General features: G+C 46.9%; 1 protein-coding gene across 1 annotated transcript in view; it reads left to right on the forward strand.

Moving 5' to 3' along the window:
• The window catches only part of LOC309958343 (RH-like protein), a gene marked incomplete at both ends in the record, with an annotated part of 33,234 nt that overhangs the window by 12,803 nt on the left and 445 nt on the right, over positions 1 to 19,986 (forward strand). Inside the window, 7 exons of the mRNA XM_082834143.1 lie at positions 1,080 to 1,230; positions 3,655 to 3,802; positions 4,578 to 4,744; positions 6,293 to 6,430; positions 8,793 to 8,926; positions 12,633 to 12,712; positions 15,709 to 15,782. Of these exons, the coding sequence (XP_082690269.1) occupies positions 1,080 to 1,230; positions 3,655 to 3,802; positions 4,578 to 4,744; positions 6,293 to 6,430; positions 8,793 to 8,926; positions 12,633 to 12,712; positions 15,709 to 15,782 (892 nt within the window). The remainder of the gene's footprint in view (positions 1 to 1,079; positions 1,231 to 3,654; positions 3,803 to 4,577; positions 4,745 to 6,292; positions 6,431 to 8,792; positions 8,927 to 12,632; positions 12,713 to 15,708; positions 15,783 to 19,986) is intronic.

The following is a 19,986-nucleotide window of genomic DNA, read 5'->3' on the forward strand; positions in this document are numbered from 1 at the left end:
ATGTACTTGCAAGCCTGTTATACGTAATGCTCAATAGATTATTATTATTACTATCACTATTATGGTGGTGGTGGTGGTTGTAGCATCATCATCATCAGCTCCCAGGGTGAGGGGTGGTCTCAGCAAAGTGCCAGAGGAGGGTGGGTTGGTTTAACCACAATGGATTGTCCAGCTCAGTGCCACCTCCTCCAGGAAGCCCTCCCTGATGAGTCCAGTTCACATTGCTCTCTCCCTCCAGTGAACCCCTCTGGCCTCATGATATTGCAGATGGTTTTAATTGACAGGGTCATGATGTCGCTTTGTCTCCCCAGCCTAATCGTAAGTGTCTTGAAAACAAAAATCGTTTTCTCCTTCTGAATCCCTGCACTAAGCTTGCTCACTTGTCAAGGGAAAGAAGGAATCAGTAATAGCACTGAGTTAGTTCTTTGTGCCAGTCACGGTGTGCGAGACACACATGCACGACTATTCCTTCTAATCCCCGCAACACTCCCATGAGATAAGTATTATCATCCTCCTTATTTTACAGATGAAGAAACAGGCTCAGTGAGATTAAATAGCTGTTCAAGTGGAAAAGCTGGAACTGGAAGCCAGGCTTGTCCTACTTCCAAACCCAGTCTCTTTCCACTACAGGGAGAGGGAGAGAGGAAGGTGGTGGTGCCTGAAGGATGGGCGGGTAGGTGAAGAGCGCCCTCTATTGAGCATCTGTGAGTGGTGACAGTAGAAGAGAAGCCCAGGGCAGAATCCTAGTAGTCAGAGCCCAGAAGCGGTCCCGTGGGAACAATCAGACATTCCTATGAGAACTTCGGAGCATCCTCAGTACAGATGAGTGTACGCAGATCAATCAGAGTGTGGCTGCCATCCTGAGGGTGGGGGAGGGGATGAAGGGGACCCCAGACTTGGCGGCCTCCATCCCCATGAAAGCAGAAATTTTGTCTATTTGCTCTCCTACTCCATCCCCAGTTTCTTGAAAAGTTTCAGGCAGAGAGTAGGTCCTCAACAAGTGTTTGCTGAATGCGTGGATGAATGAATGGGAGGCATCCTTCCTTCTCAGTCATCCCTGTCTTGCCCCCTCTCCCCAGTATTCAGATATCCGCCATGAGTGCTACATCTGTGCTGATCTCAGTGGGTGTCATCCTGGGGAAGGTCAACCTGCTGCAGCTGCTGTTGATGACATTGATAGAGGTGACAGCCTTTAGTGCCACGAGGATGGTCGGCAAGGAAGTCTTCAATGTGAGTCATGGTGCTGTGAGGAGGGACCTCGGGGATGAGGGCTGAGCAGGTGAAAGGGGAGGGCTCTGTCTCCATTTGATAAAGCTTCTGGGATTAAAAAAAATTAAAGACAGGCCAAAATGGGGTTGCAAAATTGTGGTCTCTGCTAAACATTTAAACATAGCAAGCAAATGCTATGAAGGCGGTTCCCACGGTAAAAACTGTCAAGGAGGACTTCCCTGGTGGCGCAGTGGTTGAGAGTCCGCCTGCCGATGCAGGGGACATGGGTTCGTGCCCCGGTATGGGAAGATCCCACATGCCGTGGAGCGGCTGGGCCCGTGAGCTGAGCCTGCGCGTCCGGAGCCTGTGCTCCGCAACGGGAGAGGCCACAACAGTGAGAGGCTGGCGTACCGCAAAAAAAAAAAAAAAAAAAAAAAACTGTCAAGGAAAGAGGTCAGTTCCCAGAGATGGAAAGCCCACTGTGGGCAATGCATTATAAGCCTTTTCCTGCTTTGTTACGGTTTTCATAGTGGTTGTTTTAAAAAGCTGCATTAATTCAAAGCCATCTCCTCTCTTCTCTGCAGCTTCAATGTTTTAGTTTAGCTGGTCCGGGGGAGGGTTTGGCACTGACTTTGAGAGTTCACTGCTTCTCCTCAAAAACTTCAATTCAGCCTGGGTTTGTTGCATGGAAGTGCTCAGGGGAAACTAGAGCCAGAAACCAGAGCTGTTCCCAGTAGAGGCAACTCAAGAAATGAGTATTCCAAGCTGACGATTCCTGGGGGACCTCAGAGAGATTAGAAATGCAAGACTTCTTCAGTTCTTACAAGGGAATTCCACAGACTTTCATTTTTATGTGTGACTGAGGGTTCCTTACCATTCATTCATTCCTTTCACAAATATTTATTCTGAGCCTATTGTGTACCAGGCACTCTTCTAGGCAGTGGGAAAATGCAGCTGTCGTGGAACTTCTATTCCAGAGGGAAAGACTGCCAATAAACAATAAAATAGGCAAAAGATACAGTGTGTTAGATAGTGATAAGTACTATGGAGAAAAAAATAAAATGAGGAAAGCAGACAGGAATAGCTGTGAGGGAGGATAAAGTGTTAGAGAGGTTGGCCAAGGAAGGCTTCCCTGGGCAAATAATTTTTGAGTAAAGAGCTGAAGGCAGCAGGTTTGCAAGTCACGTGGGTATCTGAGGACAGTGGCAGATGGAAGGCAGGGCCGTGGGAGTGGTCTGCCTCTTTCAGGAGGAGGATTGTGTCAGTGACACTGTTTAGAATTGTTGGCACATGATGATAATAAAAAGCAGATGGGCTTATAGTTGCTTTAATTGTTTTAAATTCTCTACAGACAATGCATCCCCTTATTGCCTGTACCCAGGGTGGACCACTCCCTCCACCGTGCACTCCAGGCAGTGGAACAGACGGTGCAAAGTGGTACTGACGTGGGAGCATGAGTGTGGGTTTGAGGAACAGCAAGGACAGTGTGTGTGGAATGAGTAGGAGGTGGAGTCACAGAGGTTGTGGGAGGGCAGATCATGCAGGGTCCTGTAGGTCGTAGGAAGAACGCTGACTTTGACATTGAGGGAGACATTGAGGAATTCCTACCCCCCTCACTGGGGGATTCTGAGCAGAAATATGCCATGAGCTAAGATTTTAACAGGGTCTCTCTGGCTGCTACGTGGAGAAGAGTCAGTTGGGGGACAAGGGTGGAAATGGGGAGACCAGTTAGAAGATTACTGCAAAAATTTGGGAAAGTGTTGATGGTGGCTTAAACCAAGGTGGGGGTCAGTGGAGCGTGGTGGTGAAAATTTTGCCAAACCTGGATATTTGTTGAAGGCACAGCTGACAGGACTTACCAGTAGCCCACGAAGTGAGTTATGAAGGGTTACTAAATTCGATATTCATAAGGCAAAATGAACATATAGCTGGAATTTTCTGAACACTTTAGTTCAGTTTTATAAAAATTCTGGCTGCTTCAGGGTGCAAAGATCATATCACTCATACTCTACGCAAAATTTGAAATTCTGCCAAAATGTAGGAAGCAGTGGGGTACATGTCCGTGTGGCTCTTCCCCCACCTAAGTGGACTTCAGCCAAAAGTGTTTAAAGCCAACCAGGGGCGAATTCCCTGGCGGTCCAGTGGTTAGGACTCGGCGCTTTCACTGCTGTGGCCTGGATCCCATTCCTGGTCCTGGAACTAAGATCCTGCAAGCTGCAAGACGTGGCCAACTAAATAAATAAAGCAACCAGAAACCTGTCGGGAAAAAATACACAGCAACTCACGGAACTCCTCTGAAAGGGGGGCTGCTGGGCTGGGTCAGTCTCCTGACATCAAGTCACGCCTCCTACATGAAGTCAGAACTTTCTCCAAGGAACACGGGAGGTTCCCTCCCTGTGGGCAGAAGATGCTGACACTCACTGTTCCTGCTGGGTTTTGTTGCAGATGGACAACCACATAAGCATGATGTACATCCACGTGTTTGCGGCCTGTTTCGGGCTGACTGTGGCCTGCTGCCTCCCGAAGCCTCTGCCTAATGAAGCGGAGGACAAACAACAGACGGCCACGAGCCCCAGTTTGTTCGCCATGCTGGGTGAGGACAAGGTGGCGCGGGTGGGCTCGGATCTGGGGTGGGCAAGAGGCTCCAAAAGGGCTCTGGAGGAAAATCTCTCTCCTTTTCCAACCTTCTCTGGGTGTCTGAAGCCCCTCGGTAATGATCCATTTCTTCAAGTGGTATCTGATGAATTCACATCTTTGAATTCCCCTCTAGGGAACTTCTCTTCATTAATATCCAAAGGAGAGGAGAGGCTCATTACATCTCAGTTTAAATAAGGTTATCCAATCCTTTTGTCCTCAACTTAAAGCAGAGAATTGGACACATGAAGAAAACCGGGCCTAGGAGTACAGGAAAGAATGGGAGTGGGAAGAGAGGAGTAATAATGGTGTATCAATAGTTTGAAGAGCTCCAGTAAAAGTGATGAACTTAGAGGCTGGGAGAGGCTTAGAAGAAGGAAATCAGGCAGTGAGATCACCAGCAGGCAACTGAATACCAGGCCATTGGGCCAAATGAAAGCATCCCATTAATTTTTTAAAATAAGCATTTAAGCCATCACAGGCCAGGGTCAGGAGGCCTGGGGTTTGGTGATTTCAGCTCTCTGGACCTTAGTTTCCTTGCCTGTAAATTATGTTAGCTGGGCCCTACCAGCTTAAGAATTCAGAGAGGAGACATGATTTGCCCAAAGTCACAGAGCAAGGAAGTGACAGAGATGAGACTTGCCAGGTCCAGAGTTCTCCTGTCTGAAGTGCCCCTGGTTCAGGCTTTGGAGCAGGAATACTGGTTCCGGCCTCTGACCCTCTCTGGCCTCCAGGCACCCTCTTCTTGTGGATGTTCTGGCCGAGTTTCAACTCCGCTCTGCTGGACATTCCGGACGAGAAGAAGAAGGCCTTGTTCAACACCTACTACGCCCTTGCTGTCAGCATGGTGACAGCCATCTCAGTGTCAGCCTTGGCGCACCCTCAAGGGAAGATCAACATGGTGAGGAGGGGGGCTGTCCCTTGGGCAGCACTTGGGTCTTCTAGGCCTGACACACATATTCACACCCAACCCGCCGGCCTCAGTGCCAGCCCCACAGGTCGGGAAAGAGCATATCGGGTGATGGGGTCTTGTCTGCAGCATCGTGGGGCATCAGCCCATCAGCACTGCCTTGTCAAAATGGGCCTGGAACATAGGAGACTGTCAAATGAGCAAAGGTCCTCTGGGGGGAGTGATTAAATCTATCAGCCTTGACATCAAACAAACCCAAGTCTGAACCCCATTTCTGATGGTTACTAAAGCCAGCTCCCATAAGCAAGAGTCAGCAGAGAAAACCTGGGGTAGAATGAGTCATCCACTCCCCTTCCCTGAAGAAATTTCAAGAATGGAATAAACGGAATCAGAAGTAAAGATCTTTGTTTCCCTAGCCATCTGAACTTGGCCAAGCCACTTAAACTGTTTGAGTCTCAACTGCCTCATATGTAAAGTGGGAATTGAGAGATGATGCACGTAAAGGGCTTCATGCCCAGAGCTAATAAGTGCTGGGCAAATATAAGCTGCTATTAACAACGTAGCTGCGAGTCTGTGTGTGAGTTTTCGGGGGAGAGATCCATGAGATGGTAGACTAAAGACAAAACAAGGTCCCATGATGATCAGGGCATGAGGTCAGCCAGCCAGACATGATGGGAAAGTCTAGACAGATGGGGCGGGGGGGTGGGTGGGTAGTGGGGGCGTGAAGGGGAGAGAAGATGGCCAAGGATGACAGGTTAACAGCACTAAGGGGAGGTGAGGGTCCCCACAGGTGAGCTCCATGGTCACAGGGAGTCTAGGATCAGACAAGGTAGCGACATCCAGGGAGGCAGGTGTAGGCATCAGGTCGGGGAAGCCCAGAAGCTGGTCCCAGGGCCCAGAGCTCCAAGATCTGGGTAGAATTGAGAGGGGCAGAGAACAGTAGCATAAAAGCAAGGCAAAGCCCCCGTTCTAGAGGACGTGAAGGGCACAGCAGAGACATGACCCAGGATCAAGGGCCAGCTTCTTGGGATGGGGTCCAATAATACAGGGTGACATCTGCACCAAGTAGCCAATAATAATAATAGTAAAAAACAATAATAATGGCTTATGTTTGGGGGGCATTTACTCATGTTCTAGGCCAGGCATTGGGCTCAGAGTTTTATATATGATGACTCAATTTTCACAATAACCGTATCAGTAGATACAATCAAAACCCCATTTTTCTGGTGACAAAGTTAAAGCACTGAGTGGTTAAGCGCCCGAGGACACATCACAACTAAGTGTGAGCATGGCTAGGATCCTGAGTAACTGCACTTTCAGGCTAAATGACTCCCAATCAGGGTGACTGCTCCCTGAGCCTGAGAAGTGGGGTGAGGTAAGACCGTTGGTGAACTCTCAGCAGAGGCGAGGGGCTGGTTTCAGGATCAGAGAAGCAGGGAAGATGTTACACTGTTTTCTTGCTACCGGCTTACCAAGTAATTTAGAGAGATCCTGTCCTCTCTATGTCATTTCATTCACCCACAAGCTATTCCTCTGCAGACTCACATCCACAATGCGGCGCTGGCAGGAGGTGTGGCTGTGGGCGCCCCCTGTTACCTGATCCCTTCTCCTTGGCTTGCCATGGTGCTGGGTCTCCTGGCTGGGCTGATCTCCATCTGGGGAGCCACGTACCTGCAGGTAAGGAGCTGGGCAATGAACACCTGCTGCTTTGGCTTCCACCAGGGTCCAGGCCCCTAGAACATGGCGGGCCATCTTGTAGTGCCAAGGGCTGCATTAGGCAGCCGTTGGCACCTTCTCAGTTTAGCTTCAGAGCTTGGGGGAGGGATCCACCCAAGTCGGGTGGTGCATTTGTTAAGATCTGGGGAGCAAGTGTCAGAACATATGCAAGCTTGCTCAGGAATAGGGGGATTTGTTAGAAGGCTACTGGGGTATCACTGAACCCCAGGACAGGCATGCTGCTGGGAGCCCAGGAATGGCTGGCACCAGGGATGCGAGTCTTGTGGGGAACCCAAGAAGTCCCCGCTCTTCTTTTTTTGCTTTTCCTGAACATCTGCTTTATTCTCACTCTGCAGACTTCCTTCTTCTTCTCCTACTCCACATGGTGGAGTGTCATCTTTCTCTTCAAGAAAGCAGCCAGGTGAAATCTCTTGGCCCCCGTTGCAAATTCTTTGGAGAAGGGGCTCCTTGGTCTAACTTGGATAATGTGCCCATCTTTGGCTGGGTGGGAGGTAGGGCACATCATACATGCAAGTCTGCTGTCCATGAACCCTGTGAATGGGGGTGGGAAGGGCAGCACTCAAAAGAGGGATGCTGGGTTGATAATCCAGGTCACGTCCACTTCTGATTATTTAGTTCTTCTTCTAAGTGGATGGATTTTTCTTCCTTCAATATTCTACATATACTGGTAACATCAGAATGCGCCATTATAGCCGATTTGTTATCACACACTTCTAAGAGAAATATTTAGGAGCAACAGATCTTCATAGGTTTGAAGACCTGATGGAGGAAAAAGGAATAGACTTTTGGGTGACACAAGAAGATGAATTTGGATGAACCGTGGATATTCAGGGAGGCAGTTTCAAACCCAAATAAGGAAGAACTTACCAACAGTTCGATCTGACCAAAAGATGGGGTAGTCTGCTTTTCATCTTTGGAGTGGAAGTGCATGTCTTTTATCTCCTCTGGCTTTGAGATCCTCTGATGAAAGTAGGACGTATTCAGCAAAACGTGTATCACAGGAATTCCCTGGTGGTCCAGCGGTTAGGACTCCAAGCTTTCACTGCCGAGGGCCCGGGTTCAATCCCTGGTTGGGGAACTAAGATCCCACAAGCCACGCGGCGTGGCCAAAAAACATGTATCACAAGTATCATGAGGCTCAGTGTCTGTCACTTGCTCTGTGCCTCAGGTTCCTTGAGTCTATCACTGCGGGAAGGATTCAAAGATGATTCATTGATTTTTCATTCATTCATTCACTCATTCATTCATTCATTCAACACATTTGTTTTAACAGTCTTCCTGCTTCCCAAGCTATAGCGTAGTGAAGGAAATGGACAAATAAACGCAACACAGTGTGTTAACTGCTACTGGAGCACATCTAAGCTGGCCTGAGATGGGTCAGGAAATGCCTCCCAGAGCAGAGAAGGTCTCACCCGAGCATTGACAAAGAACTTATATTAGCCAGGGAAAGAAGTGGGAAATGTACTCCAGGCAGAAGGAACAGTGTGTTCAAAGGCTCAGTGGCAAGAAGAGCATGTGGCCCAACCAGGAAATGGAAAGATGTTCTTTGGGCTGAAGCATAAAGTTCATCAGGGAGTGTGCCTCTCACCATAGCCTTGGGAGATGGCAGGTGCTCAGGAATACCTTCTGGGCGAGTTCAAGAGTCTGAATTTTTATTCCCAAGACAATGAGGATTCTAAGGAGGGAACTAGCCTGATGAAATTTGCATTGGTATCCACATCTGTTGGCTCCCAGCCATCTGGGAGGCCAAGTGATGAAATGGAAGGAGTACTGACTGGGCGTCTAGAGGTGTGGTCAGATTCTTTCCTTTTAATCAGCCATGTAGTCTCTTGGATGGCAGTTAGGTTTGGTCTAGACCAGTGGGTCTCAATCAGTCCCTGGGGACATTTGACAATATCTGGAGACAGTTTTGGTTGACACACCTGGGAGAGGGGTGCTCCTGGCATCTAGAGGGTACAGGCCAGGGGCGCTGCTAAACCTCCTACAGTGCACAGGAGGGCCCCTAGCATAACACAGAATTATCAGCCCCAAATGTGAGTAGTGTGGACAACGGACCAGCATTGGTCACCTGGGACTTTGCTAGAAATGCAGAATCTCAGGCCCCAGACCCACTAAATCCAACTCTGCATTTTAATGAGCTCCCCAGGTGCTGTGAGTGCACATTCAAATCTGAGAAGCACTTATTTAGTTGAGTCCTAATGCCCATCCCCCTGGATACCCTGGATGCCAAGGGTCTGTGAAAGGGTGGGTAAGGAGTATCAGTCCCACATGCAGATCTGCTGATAATGGTGTTTGTTCCCAGGTGTGTCTTCAACGAACGCTGGACCTCCATGACACCTACGGCGTGCAGTATACCTTCGGCTTGCCGGGTCTACTCGGAGGGATCACCAACATTGTGCTGATGGCGCTTCAGGTCAAGTGGACCAAGGTTTCCACGTAGGTCACTTGGCTCAGCCCCTTATCACCCCATCCAGCTCAGGAAGGAGTGTGCCCAGAGCCCCTGGCCGGGGAAGGGGGGGTGGTGCCCAGGGCCGGGCAGTCAGAGGCCTCAGTGAATATTCGTTGGCCAATTTATTCTGAAATTCTGCCCAGCCCCTACTGTGTATGGACTTATCACCTGTCCAGGCCCCTTCTTTCTAAAGCAGGCAGCTTAGGTGCAGGGCAAAGGCAGACAGTCCCGAGTCCTCCCAATTGCAGGCAGAGCAGGCGATCAGGCTCAAGCCAACTGAGCCTGTGTTTCAGTCCCTGGTGGTTTAGGTTGTGGTGAAGTGTACCGTGGGGTCTTGGCCTCTTACTAGCTGGGCCATGCTACCTAACCTCTCTGAGCCTCTGTCACCCGATGGTAAATGAAGATAATGATAATTCCTCCCCTCCTAGGGGTGTTGGGTGCTACTTGAGGCCAGGTACTGTGTGGTTAAGAGGATTTGATATGTTAATGTAGGAAAATGCTGAGTACAGCCCATCCCTGAGACCCAGAGAGGGAAGGAGCTTGGCTAAGGTCACGCAGTGAGGTGGGACCGTGGGTATCCGGACCAGAGTCAGGTCCTGTGCCCCCCAGACAATGGACAGCAATGATCAGAACCCTGGCCATCACCTTCGGGAAGTTATCTTCTTGTTTCTTTCCTTTTTTTTTTTTTTTTTTTTTGCGGTGGGGGGCAGTTGTTTATCTTCTGAATGTGACTCACATATAATGGAAGAGTAACTTGGGCACAGGGATAGATTTTTCCAGATGACCTGAGTTAGTGATAACAATAATAATATTACTGATGACAGTACTGTTTGACTGCTTTCTAAATGCTAGGCATTATGCTAAAATCATTACGTCATCATCTCATTCAATCCTCACAACCACCTGGTGAGGTATTATTAGCTTTCCCTAAGAAATGATACTTCGGGGGAGTTAGCTCTCCAAGGTCATGTGGCTGAAACCTGGCTGTAAAGGTTATGAGCACCTGCGGTGGGTGATGAGAGCTCATCGTTGTGGAGGTATCTCAAAGAAATCATGGAGGTCTGCATCCCTCAGTTCTAACAAAAGAGACGACCATAGCCCCAAATTATAGGAATCTTCTGTGAGCAGGTGAGATATACCTCCATGAGCTGCTTGGGGGTGAAGAGGATCCCATTTGGGGGTGGGGAGGGGATGGTCTGTGTGAAGCAGTGCATCTCTGTAATGGACTCCAATGATGCGCCTGCCACTGCTTCAATAGCTGTGCGACTCTCAGCAAAGCTTTTTCCTCTCTCTGGGCTCCTGAGTTCCCCTCTGTAAAATGAGGGGTTGATCTAGCAGGGTCCTACACTCAGATACCTGTAGGGACCAGGCAGGTAAGGTTAAAACTGAGACCGATGAGGGGAGGAAACTATGGGCATTTGCTCTTCAGTGCCGGGCAGCTAATACCGTGCAGGGTCCCAGGATAAGTGTTGCCAGATCTAATGACTTTTCAAAAGTCAGAAATCCAGAGTTTTGCATGTACTTCCCAAGCATTGGCAAAAGATTCAAAATCACTAGAAACATTGTGTGGGCCAAATTCTGCTCGTGGGCTGCCGACCTGGAACTTCTGCACCACCTACCCTTCTATCCCCCAAATTCTGTGATTCTGTGGCTCTCCTAGAACAGTGGCTCTCAACAGCATCAGCATCACCTGGGAACTTGTTTGAAATACAAATCATACCCCGCCCCAGACCCACACAATTAGAAATCTGGGGGCAGGCCCAGCAGTCTGTTTTAACGAGTCCCCTGTGTGATTCTCATACAAGCTCAAGTTTGAGAACTATTGGCCTATAGCAAAAAAAAAAAAAAAAAAAAGCAAAGCTGTCAACCAGCAGTGTACTGCTAAAGGACGAACAACTGGCTCTCCAGGGAAACAAAGCCCTGACTTAGAGCATTTGCTGATTTCTCCCTGTGGCCAATTTCAAGCCATCAAGGTAACACCCCTGAACGTGGAGTTGAGAAGAGCTGAGAACCATTGGCCTGTGTGTCTGTGTGAGCTGGCTCCAGCACCCGTCCGCAAGCCAATTCTCATCAGGATGAGACAGCTGAGGACCAAAAGTAGTCCTCTCTCCTCTGCGGGAACCTGGCAAAGGGAAGGGCACAGTGACAGCGATGACCCCTCTCGGGGTGGCCTCTGGTCTGCTGGAAGCAAAGGGCACAGGCTTCAGGGACACACAGACCAAGGTCACATTTACCAGTTGTGTGACCTTAGGCATGGTATTCAAACTCTCTTTAAGTCTCAGTTTTCTATCTGTAAAATAGGATAATAAGATCCATGTCCCAGGGCTGCTGTGACGATTCAGCAACATATAATAATTAAAGGGCTCGGGACAGTGCTTGGCATGGAGTAAACACCCAACACATGGCCCCTTTCTTTATGATGGTTACTGATGCTGCTGCCTCCGTAGGAGGGGCATCTGGATGTAGTGGAAAGATGGGGAAAGGACTGAGCTGGCAGTTAGAGCGCTTTCTGGGAAGTGTGGATCAGCTGTTTTATTAGCTCTGTGTCATTGGATGAGTCAGTTGACTTTACATTCATTCCACAAACAATATTTGTCGATTTCCCATTTGGGTGAGCGAATGTAAATCAGTCAGATGCTGTGCTTGGAGGCTGGATGGAGCATTTTTCACAAATTGTGGGATTTTAAAAAAATAAATTTATTTAATTTATTTATTTTTGGCTGCATTGGGTCTTCGTTAAACTGCGCGTGGGCTTTCTCTAGTTGTGGCGAGCTGGGGCCACTCCTCGTTGCGGTGTGCAGGCTTCTCATTTCGGTGGCTTCTCTTGTTGCAGAGCATGGCCTCTAGGCACATGGGGTTCAGTAGTTGTGGCACGTGGGCTCAGTAGTTGTGGCTCACGGGCTGTAGAGCGCAGGCTCAGTATTTGTGGCTCACGGGCTTAGTTGCTCCACGGCATGTGGGATCTTCTTGGACCAGGGCTCGAACCTGTGTCCCCTGCATTGGCAGGTGTACTCTTATCCACTGTGCCACCAGGGAAGTCCCTTGATTGTTTACTTTCTTAATGGTATCTTTTGATGAACAATAGTTTTAATTTTATCATAGTCCAATTTATCATTGTTCCCTCTATGTTTAGCGCCTGTGTGTCATGTTTAAGAACTTTTTGCCTACTGCAAGGTCACACAGGTGTCCTCCAAGGGCCGCTTAATAGTTTAAAGTGAAGCCCTGGGGTTGCTTTGAAGGAGAGACGACAGGCACATATGTCCAAGGGGGTAGGCAGGGGAGATGGGTCTGATGGCCAAGCTGTACCCCATCTCGCCCTGATAGAAATAAAACCTTCATCTTTAATTGCTTAATGAGGAAACTCAGGACTGTGAGAGTTTAAGTGCCTAGGGTCGTGCAGCTAGTAATAGAACTGGGACCTGAACTTGGGTTTTCTGACTTCTACTCTAGTTCATCGTTCATGGGGTCTGAGAACTAAAGTAAGCCAAAGAGGATCTTGAAATCCCTTCTTCCCCTTCTACATGTCTGCATAGCTTTGTGGGAGAATGACAGGAATGTACTGCCTAGGGAGGGGACATTTGTTCTCCTGGTGGCCCTTCCTGACAGCATCACTACTGATGCAATCTTTTCTGTCCCCAATGACCTCTGCGGCCTGATGCCCAAATGTGACCACCTCTGCTTTGTCATTTCTAGGCTTGGCTACCAGATACTCACTGACTCCGGGGCATTCAGCTTCACCATCATTATGGGTGTGGGATCTGGTCTTCTGACAGGTCAGTGTGAGACCATCCTTCTTCCACCATTGTCCAGGGCACAGGGCCTGGGCCTAGACTGCACCTGCCCCATCCCTGGATGTGTATGTGCCCATGCCCTTCCCCCTGAACCCACCCCCTCAGCTCCAGCCAAAGGAGGCAAAGAGCCCAGACCTTGATTAAAAAATAAAGGAACACAGAATTACAAACTTTCATAATTGGAAAGGTCCTCAAAAGTCACCTGGACACTGCAGCCTCTTGAGCCCAGGACTGGTGATTTCATCAAATTTTGCACAGAAGACCAAGGAGACCCTTATGCTACAGAGCTTACCTTTTACTCCCTGAGAACACCTAAATACTATTTTGTTCAGCAAATATTTGTTCAATATCTGCTATGAGCCAGGCACTATTCTTAGGTACTCAGGATACAGCAGTGAACCAAATTCCCTGGCCTCATCGAGTTGACCTTCTAGATGGGGAGGGGGCTTTTCCCATAAACAGAAAAAAATAAAATAAAATAAAATGAATATATATGTGCTATGTCAGATAGTAATAAGCACTATGAAGGGAAATAAATCAGGGTAGGGGGAACGTAGAGTTATTGTGAAGGTGGGCTGCTCTTTTAGAAGGGTGGTAAGGAAGGCCTATCTAAGAAGCTGACTTTTAAGCAAGGACTTGAATGCAAAAAATGAGGGAGATACCATGTGTTAATTTGGGAGAAGAACATTCCATGAAAAGGGACAGCAAGTGCAAAGGCACTGAGGCAGGAGCATGCATTGCATGTTTGGGGAACAGCAAGGATGTCAGTGTAGCTGATGTGGGTGGAGTGACAGGGAGAGTGGCAGGGGTTGAGGATAGAGTGGTAGCAAGGAGCCAGATCATTCTGAGACATGGGAAGGCATTAGAGATCTGTAAACAGAGGACTGATGTTCTTTTGCTTCTGCAATATGACAGACCTGCAAAGAATCTTGGGGAGATACCAATTTGCCAGTCTTACATGCTAGGTGAAAACATGCATTCTGTACAGAACTGCTCACTGTTATTCTACAAGCAAACAGCTTTTATTGGTTAGATTTTCATATATTGTACCTCTAAGCATGGAGTGAATGCCAAATAAGAGACAAAGTAGCATAAGTAGACACTAAGGAGTTGTGTCATCTTGGGCGTGTCACTTTGGGCATTGGCTGGCTTCTCTGTAAAATGAAATGATTATAGTAACTAATCGTATGGCGTCCTTTCAGCTCTGAAACATGTATGAAAGTACTGTTTGGAGTTTTAGAGAGTGAGATTGGCTAGAATTGCTTTAACGTAACAATTGGCCTCAGCTTTCGACAGGGTCTGAGGTGATTAATTAAATACAGATAAGAAAAATGTCTCCAGCCATCACTTTACATTCTATTCGTGGTGGCAGTCCAACCCTGAATAGGGTTGCCAGATTTAGCAAGTGAAAACACAAGGCACCCAATTTGGAATTCAAAAGGAACTGAGCATCTTGTATTTTATCTGGCAGCCCTACACCTGGCCTCTCACACCATTTACCGCTCTCCCCAGCGTGTGGAGGCTTCCTGTGCTTCACTGAAGCCAAGAAAGAGAATAGAGGAAAGACACTCCTATCATTCTTTTAAGAGTTAAGACCAACCAGCTTTCCTCTTCACATGTTGCTTTCCACATGAGGGAGACAGTGATAAAAAAGGACTTGGACAACGGAGGCGGAAAGAGGCCTCCGAGAGGCCAAGATGGCAACAAACTGACCCCCTTAAGCCAACCATTTTACATGTGAAGAGACCCCGTTCCGTGGAGCCCGTCTATAATATATGCACTTATTTAAGAAACCATCTTATCAAGCATAGTTATGGGGTTTCCCAGGTCAGGCAGATTAGAAATAGCAGATTAGACGTGGATAGGTTTCTAGAGGCAAGGCACCCTCGTAGAAGTTAGAAGTGAAAGCAGAGAGCCTAGCAGGAGAAGAGACTTTCCTAAACCCAGTCACAAGAACATGAGAAGCTTGGGCTGCTGGAGAACAGCCGGTAACCTTCAGCAGCTGTAGCCCTTCTCCACGTTACACAGCACATTTCATAAAAGGATGTTCCTAGGAACAGTTCTGATTTTTTTTTTTTAAAGTCTAAATGTGTTCAGTGTTGTCTCATAAGACAAGAAAATATAATAATTTTAGAGGATTTGCATCAGATGAGTAAGCCTCAGCTATCTGGAAAATATATGTAGGCGACAGGGATCATTTCTGAGTAATTCTAGCTAAATGAGGTGTGCTGATTGCACTCTACATGCCAATATCAGTTAAAGGCACACACTATAAGATGAAAATATGAATAAGCACACACCTACTCTTGTTAATCTTACTATTTAATACATTGGGACTGATCATCATTAAAAATACACAGATAAACCTATCAATGGCATTTCCCTGCTTCACATGAAAGGTAAACACTACTTTATGTACTGGAAATTTGGCAGACTTTGAGCGACTGGGGAAGGCATAGGGCCCGAGCTCTCTGGGCGGAGGACGGATGGGATGGGTGAAAAGAACAGGCACAGACGCAAGTTGTTATAAACTACTTTCCTAACAAGTGGAATCTTGAGCTGAGGTCACTGGGACTTTATTGGAACTAGTGAGGATGGCCCTGCAGGGGTGGCTATTTGAGTCGCTCTCCATGGTAGCTTTTGCATTTTAAATAGACCAGCTCTTAAGAGGGGCACCGTCTAACAGGGTCCTTCTATTCCGTCTTGGGAAGTGTGTTAATCCATGACGATCATATACCTCCCTGCGTAACCTAAATCCTTTGGATGTAATTGTTCTTGCCAGTTCCTTTTGAAAGATGTCTATAGAATTAATTAAGCTGGTCCAGGAAGGACAGTGCTTCAATTTGTCTATCTCCTGGTTGTGGAAGAAAAAAGGATTTCTGCTGAGATACCATAGTTGACTTATAATATTTTGATTAATTTTGAGATAACAAATGCAATCATCTAAGTGTGTAACATTTAATTATGAATTTAAACAGGTATGCTCTTAAACCTCAAAATATGGAAGTCACCTCACGTGGTTAACTATTTTAATGACCAAACTTTCTGGAAGGTAAGCGTTTTAACCTATTAATGTCTAAGGTTTTGAGTGAATGAACTTAAAAATATACTGGGTATATATGTTAACTTGGTGTTTATGAGAGTAAAGTAACAAACAAACAAATCCAAGATGTGTGTGTGAGCGTGTGTGCATGTGTGCTTGTGTAAGCATGTGTGCATGCATGTGTGAGCGTGTGTGCATGCGTGCGTGCGTGTGTGTGTTGGTGGAGGGGTGAGGATGTAGTAAATGTTCCCATTTCCCTGATGCCTCTAAATCACTGAGGGTCAGGGATGCGAGAACTGTCACTGGCCACATGTCTCCTCCCCACCTGGAGTCACCAAAGTGGGCGGGCGAACAGTTTGACGTGAAGGTGATGGAATCCTGCAGTGCAAGAGCCAGAAGGACCATAGGGGCCAGAGAGTCCAATCCCCTCACTTGATAGACCTCCAAGTGGAGCCACGAGTATCCAAGTTCTCACAGGGACTGAGTGGCACAGCTGAAGAAATTAGAGCTAGTGGACACGAGAAAACTTGCAGCATAGGTGTCTGGGGTTATTTAGTCAGGGGACATAAAGTTCAAACACCTCAGCTGCTGCTGAGGGTCTGTGTGATATTGTAGTGTTTGTTGTCATGACTGGGCTAGAAAGGAGGTCAGGGCTCATTCCCTGAAACCCCACTGCCCTCCTCCCCTTAACCTACACTCACAGTTCACAAAGCATTCTGATGTGTGTCACCTTAGGTAATCTTCCAATTGATGCTGAGGTTGGCTGGGCAAGCAGGGACCCATATTGCCAAGTTATAAATGGGAAGTGGGGGCCGACAGAGGGCAGGCTAATGCCCAGCATCATGCCTTTGTGAGTGGAAGCAGTCCTTCTGAGTCCCAGGCCAACCCTTTCTCCACCCAGCAGGCCAAGATACTGACCACTAAAGGGACAGAGAACCAGCCTTACTATAGGCCTTGGCATTTGTGTCTGTAGGGGCGAAACAGAGAGAACCTACCAAGAAAACCCACCTCGTCTCCCTTTCCTTCATCTCCGCGCTCTCTTTCCTCCTCTTCCTCTTGAAACAACTTTCTAGAGGTATACTTGACAATGAACTGCACATATTTGAAGCATACATTTTGATACATTAAACATGTTTATACGCCTATGAAACCATGACCGCAATAAAGGTAAGAACATATCCATCACCACCAAACATTTCCTCCTGACTCTTTGAATCTGCTCCCTCCTGACTCCACTCTGTTCCATCCCCAGGCCACCACTGAACTGCTTTCTGTCCTATAGATTAGCTTACATTTTCTATAATTTTATATAAATGGAAGCACACGGCATGTACTCTTCTTCGTCTGGCTTCTTTTTTTTTTTTTTAACATCTTTATTGGGGTATAATTGCTTTACATGTCTGGCTTCTTTTGCTCAGTGTAATTATTCTGGGAGTCATCCACGTTGTTGTGTGTAATCTGCCTCATCTTGCACCAGCTTCTCTCTATATGGCTTCTCCCAACAGCTAGTCTCTCCCAGTCCCCTGCAACTATTCTTGCCCCTTTAGCAGAAACAGGGTGATCTAGTGAAAGGATTCAGAATATTGGCTTCATCCATCCATTCATTCCACAAGTGCTCATTGAGCAACTATTATATACCAAGCACTCTGCTCATTAATGAGAGATACCACAAATAGGACAAATATCCAGCTGAATTATTTGAGTTGCAATAAATACTTGCTGAACAAATGAAGGAAATCTGAGGAACCCCCGCCCCCAACACTAGCCCCTTGCAGCAGCAGGTGAAATGGAGATTGTGTCCCCGGAATAAGAAGACCTGGATTCTAGTCACCATACTGCAAGGTCTGATGTAGGCAAGACCCTTGACCTCTCTCACTGGTAAAATAAGAACAGTAACCTTCGTTCTACCTCACTGGGTTGTTTTGAAGACCAGGTGGGGTCATAACATATGTGACCACATTATGTAATATGCAAACTGCCATGTGAACGTGAAAGTTTATTACTAGGGGTTTAGACAACCACAAAGGAATGTGTAAGCCTAACAGCTATCATTTATTGCAAGCCTATTGTTTCCGATTCTGTGCTGGACGCTTTTCAACATTATCTGATTTTATCCTCGCAAAAACCCTGCGTAAGAATAAGTCTCCCCGTCTGCAGATGAGGAGTAACTTGTCCAAAATGACAGACCTAGTAAATGGAACAGGAGGAATTTGAATCGGTGTCTGTTTGGCTCCAAAGACACAAAATGTATGTGTTGTGGGCAGCTACTGGAGAATGGTTATGTCTCCCCTCATCTTCTGATGTATATTTTTTTTTACAGCTGAGTAGAACTATTGATTCAGCAGTGTAACACTTATAGCTTGCATTTAAAAAGCAAGAATACAAACTTCCAAAGCTGATAAATCCAGAGGTGATTTTTTTCTTTTTTTGGTAAACCATCCAAAAAGACATTTTAAACATTATGGAATGCCCCTTATTGTGCGTCATAGAAGCAGACTACTGGGGGTTGGAAGGGACATTCCTTCACTGGTTGCCCAGACCATGCTCAGCACTTCCTGGGATGGGCACTCACCACCCCACAAGAACACCCATGCCATCCTTGGATGATTTTATTAAGATGTACTCGTTCATTCACTCATTATTAATTCCATAAATATATTAGCTAATATGTGATCAATATTGTATGAAGAGCTGGGGAGACACATCTAAATAAAATTTAGTTCTAGGTCTTAAGGAGCTGCATGTACTAACCCTTTGTCTTCTTGGAAATTACAGTGATCCTCACCCAGATACTGATTTACAAAAATCCAATTTATAATTTTTCATATGTCTTCTGCCTTCACTAAGAGGATAAATTCTTTCAACTTTTAATTTCAATTTCATAAACCATGGATTTTATTTCATGCTTTCCAAGGCACAAGGACCCACTGACATCCATTTATTAAAATGAAGAAAGGAACTTTGTTTTGCGAGTCTCCCATGGACAAGCCCCTGTTCTGATTATTGTGTGGATGCAAACAGAGAAAATAGGGGTCTAAGCACTTAGAAGAACTGGATCTTTACCTGTGCACAGCTCTATCTATTAGGTACTAAATAAGTAACCCTGGCAGTAGCTGCTGGTCGAACCAGTGGAGGCAGAGGTCACAAGCTTGGGGAGGTCAGGATTCGCTGGACGTGGCTAAGTGACAGAAACTGGAAGACATTCCAAGAAAGGGGAGGATTGAGAGCAAACACAGGAGAAGCATGAAGCAACTGGCTCAGGGGCGAGTTGGTGAAGAGGAGGATGAATGGTGGGCAGAGTCACTTGAATCATCCTTCAGGCGATGGGAAGCTCCCAAGGTTTACGTGGGGAAATGGTACCATGAAATGAATGTTTCAGGGGTGAGCAGTATGACAGGGTTAAGCACGTAGGACGGATTCTGAAAGGACTGCGGTACACTCAAGGTCATCCGCTGCTTTCTGAACACGTATTTGTAGTTTATTTTTTACAGGATTGTATTGCCAAAAAATTTAAACACCACCACTGTTTTGGCACAAAAACACGACAAAATGTGTTGAGTTCCTCTTGCTGTTTTATGCAAAACAGTATAGCCTTGTCACACTGGTGTCACCCCTGCTTCTGATTTAAAATAGATGTTCTAGACACACAGTAAGGGTCCAAAAAATGCTCGTTCTGCCCAAATGAGGAGAGCCGGTTTTTAAAGCAAAGTAGGAAGACAGATCAGGAGCCTGCTGATTCCTCCCCTTTGGGAGAGGCCCAGTGGAAACAGCCTTATCTGGGCGGCAGATCTGAACTGAGTCCTAGCTCACCCACCACAGGCTGGTGCCCTTGGGCAAGTCACTTTACTTCTGTGGGGTGGAGGGGAGGCTCAGTTCCTTCATTTGTGAAATGAGATCAAATTCGAGGTTCTGGAGTCAGACAGATCTGGGTTCTACCACCTCTAGCTCTGTGATCTCTGAAATGGAGATCTCTCACTAGGTTGTTGGAAGGATTTAAGGGAGGTTAACATGTGTGAAATGTTAGCACACTGATCCATAGAAAACACCGCATAAACTTTAGCTGCTCTGATCTCTGGTTCTAGAATTCTGTGACCCAAGGCTACTCAACATGCAGTGATGTTGTATGGCAGGGTACCATATGGCACAACCAAAGAACTGAGGATTGATTTACTTAGCTTGCAGAAGAGAAGACCCAAGGGAGACCTAAGAACAA

This window comes from Leucopleurus acutus, assembly GCF_964270905.1.
Source record: "Leucopleurus acutus genome assembly, chromosome: 2".
Taxonomy (NCBI): domain Eukaryota; kingdom Metazoa; phylum Chordata; class Mammalia; order Artiodactyla; family Delphinidae; genus Leucopleurus; species Leucopleurus acutus.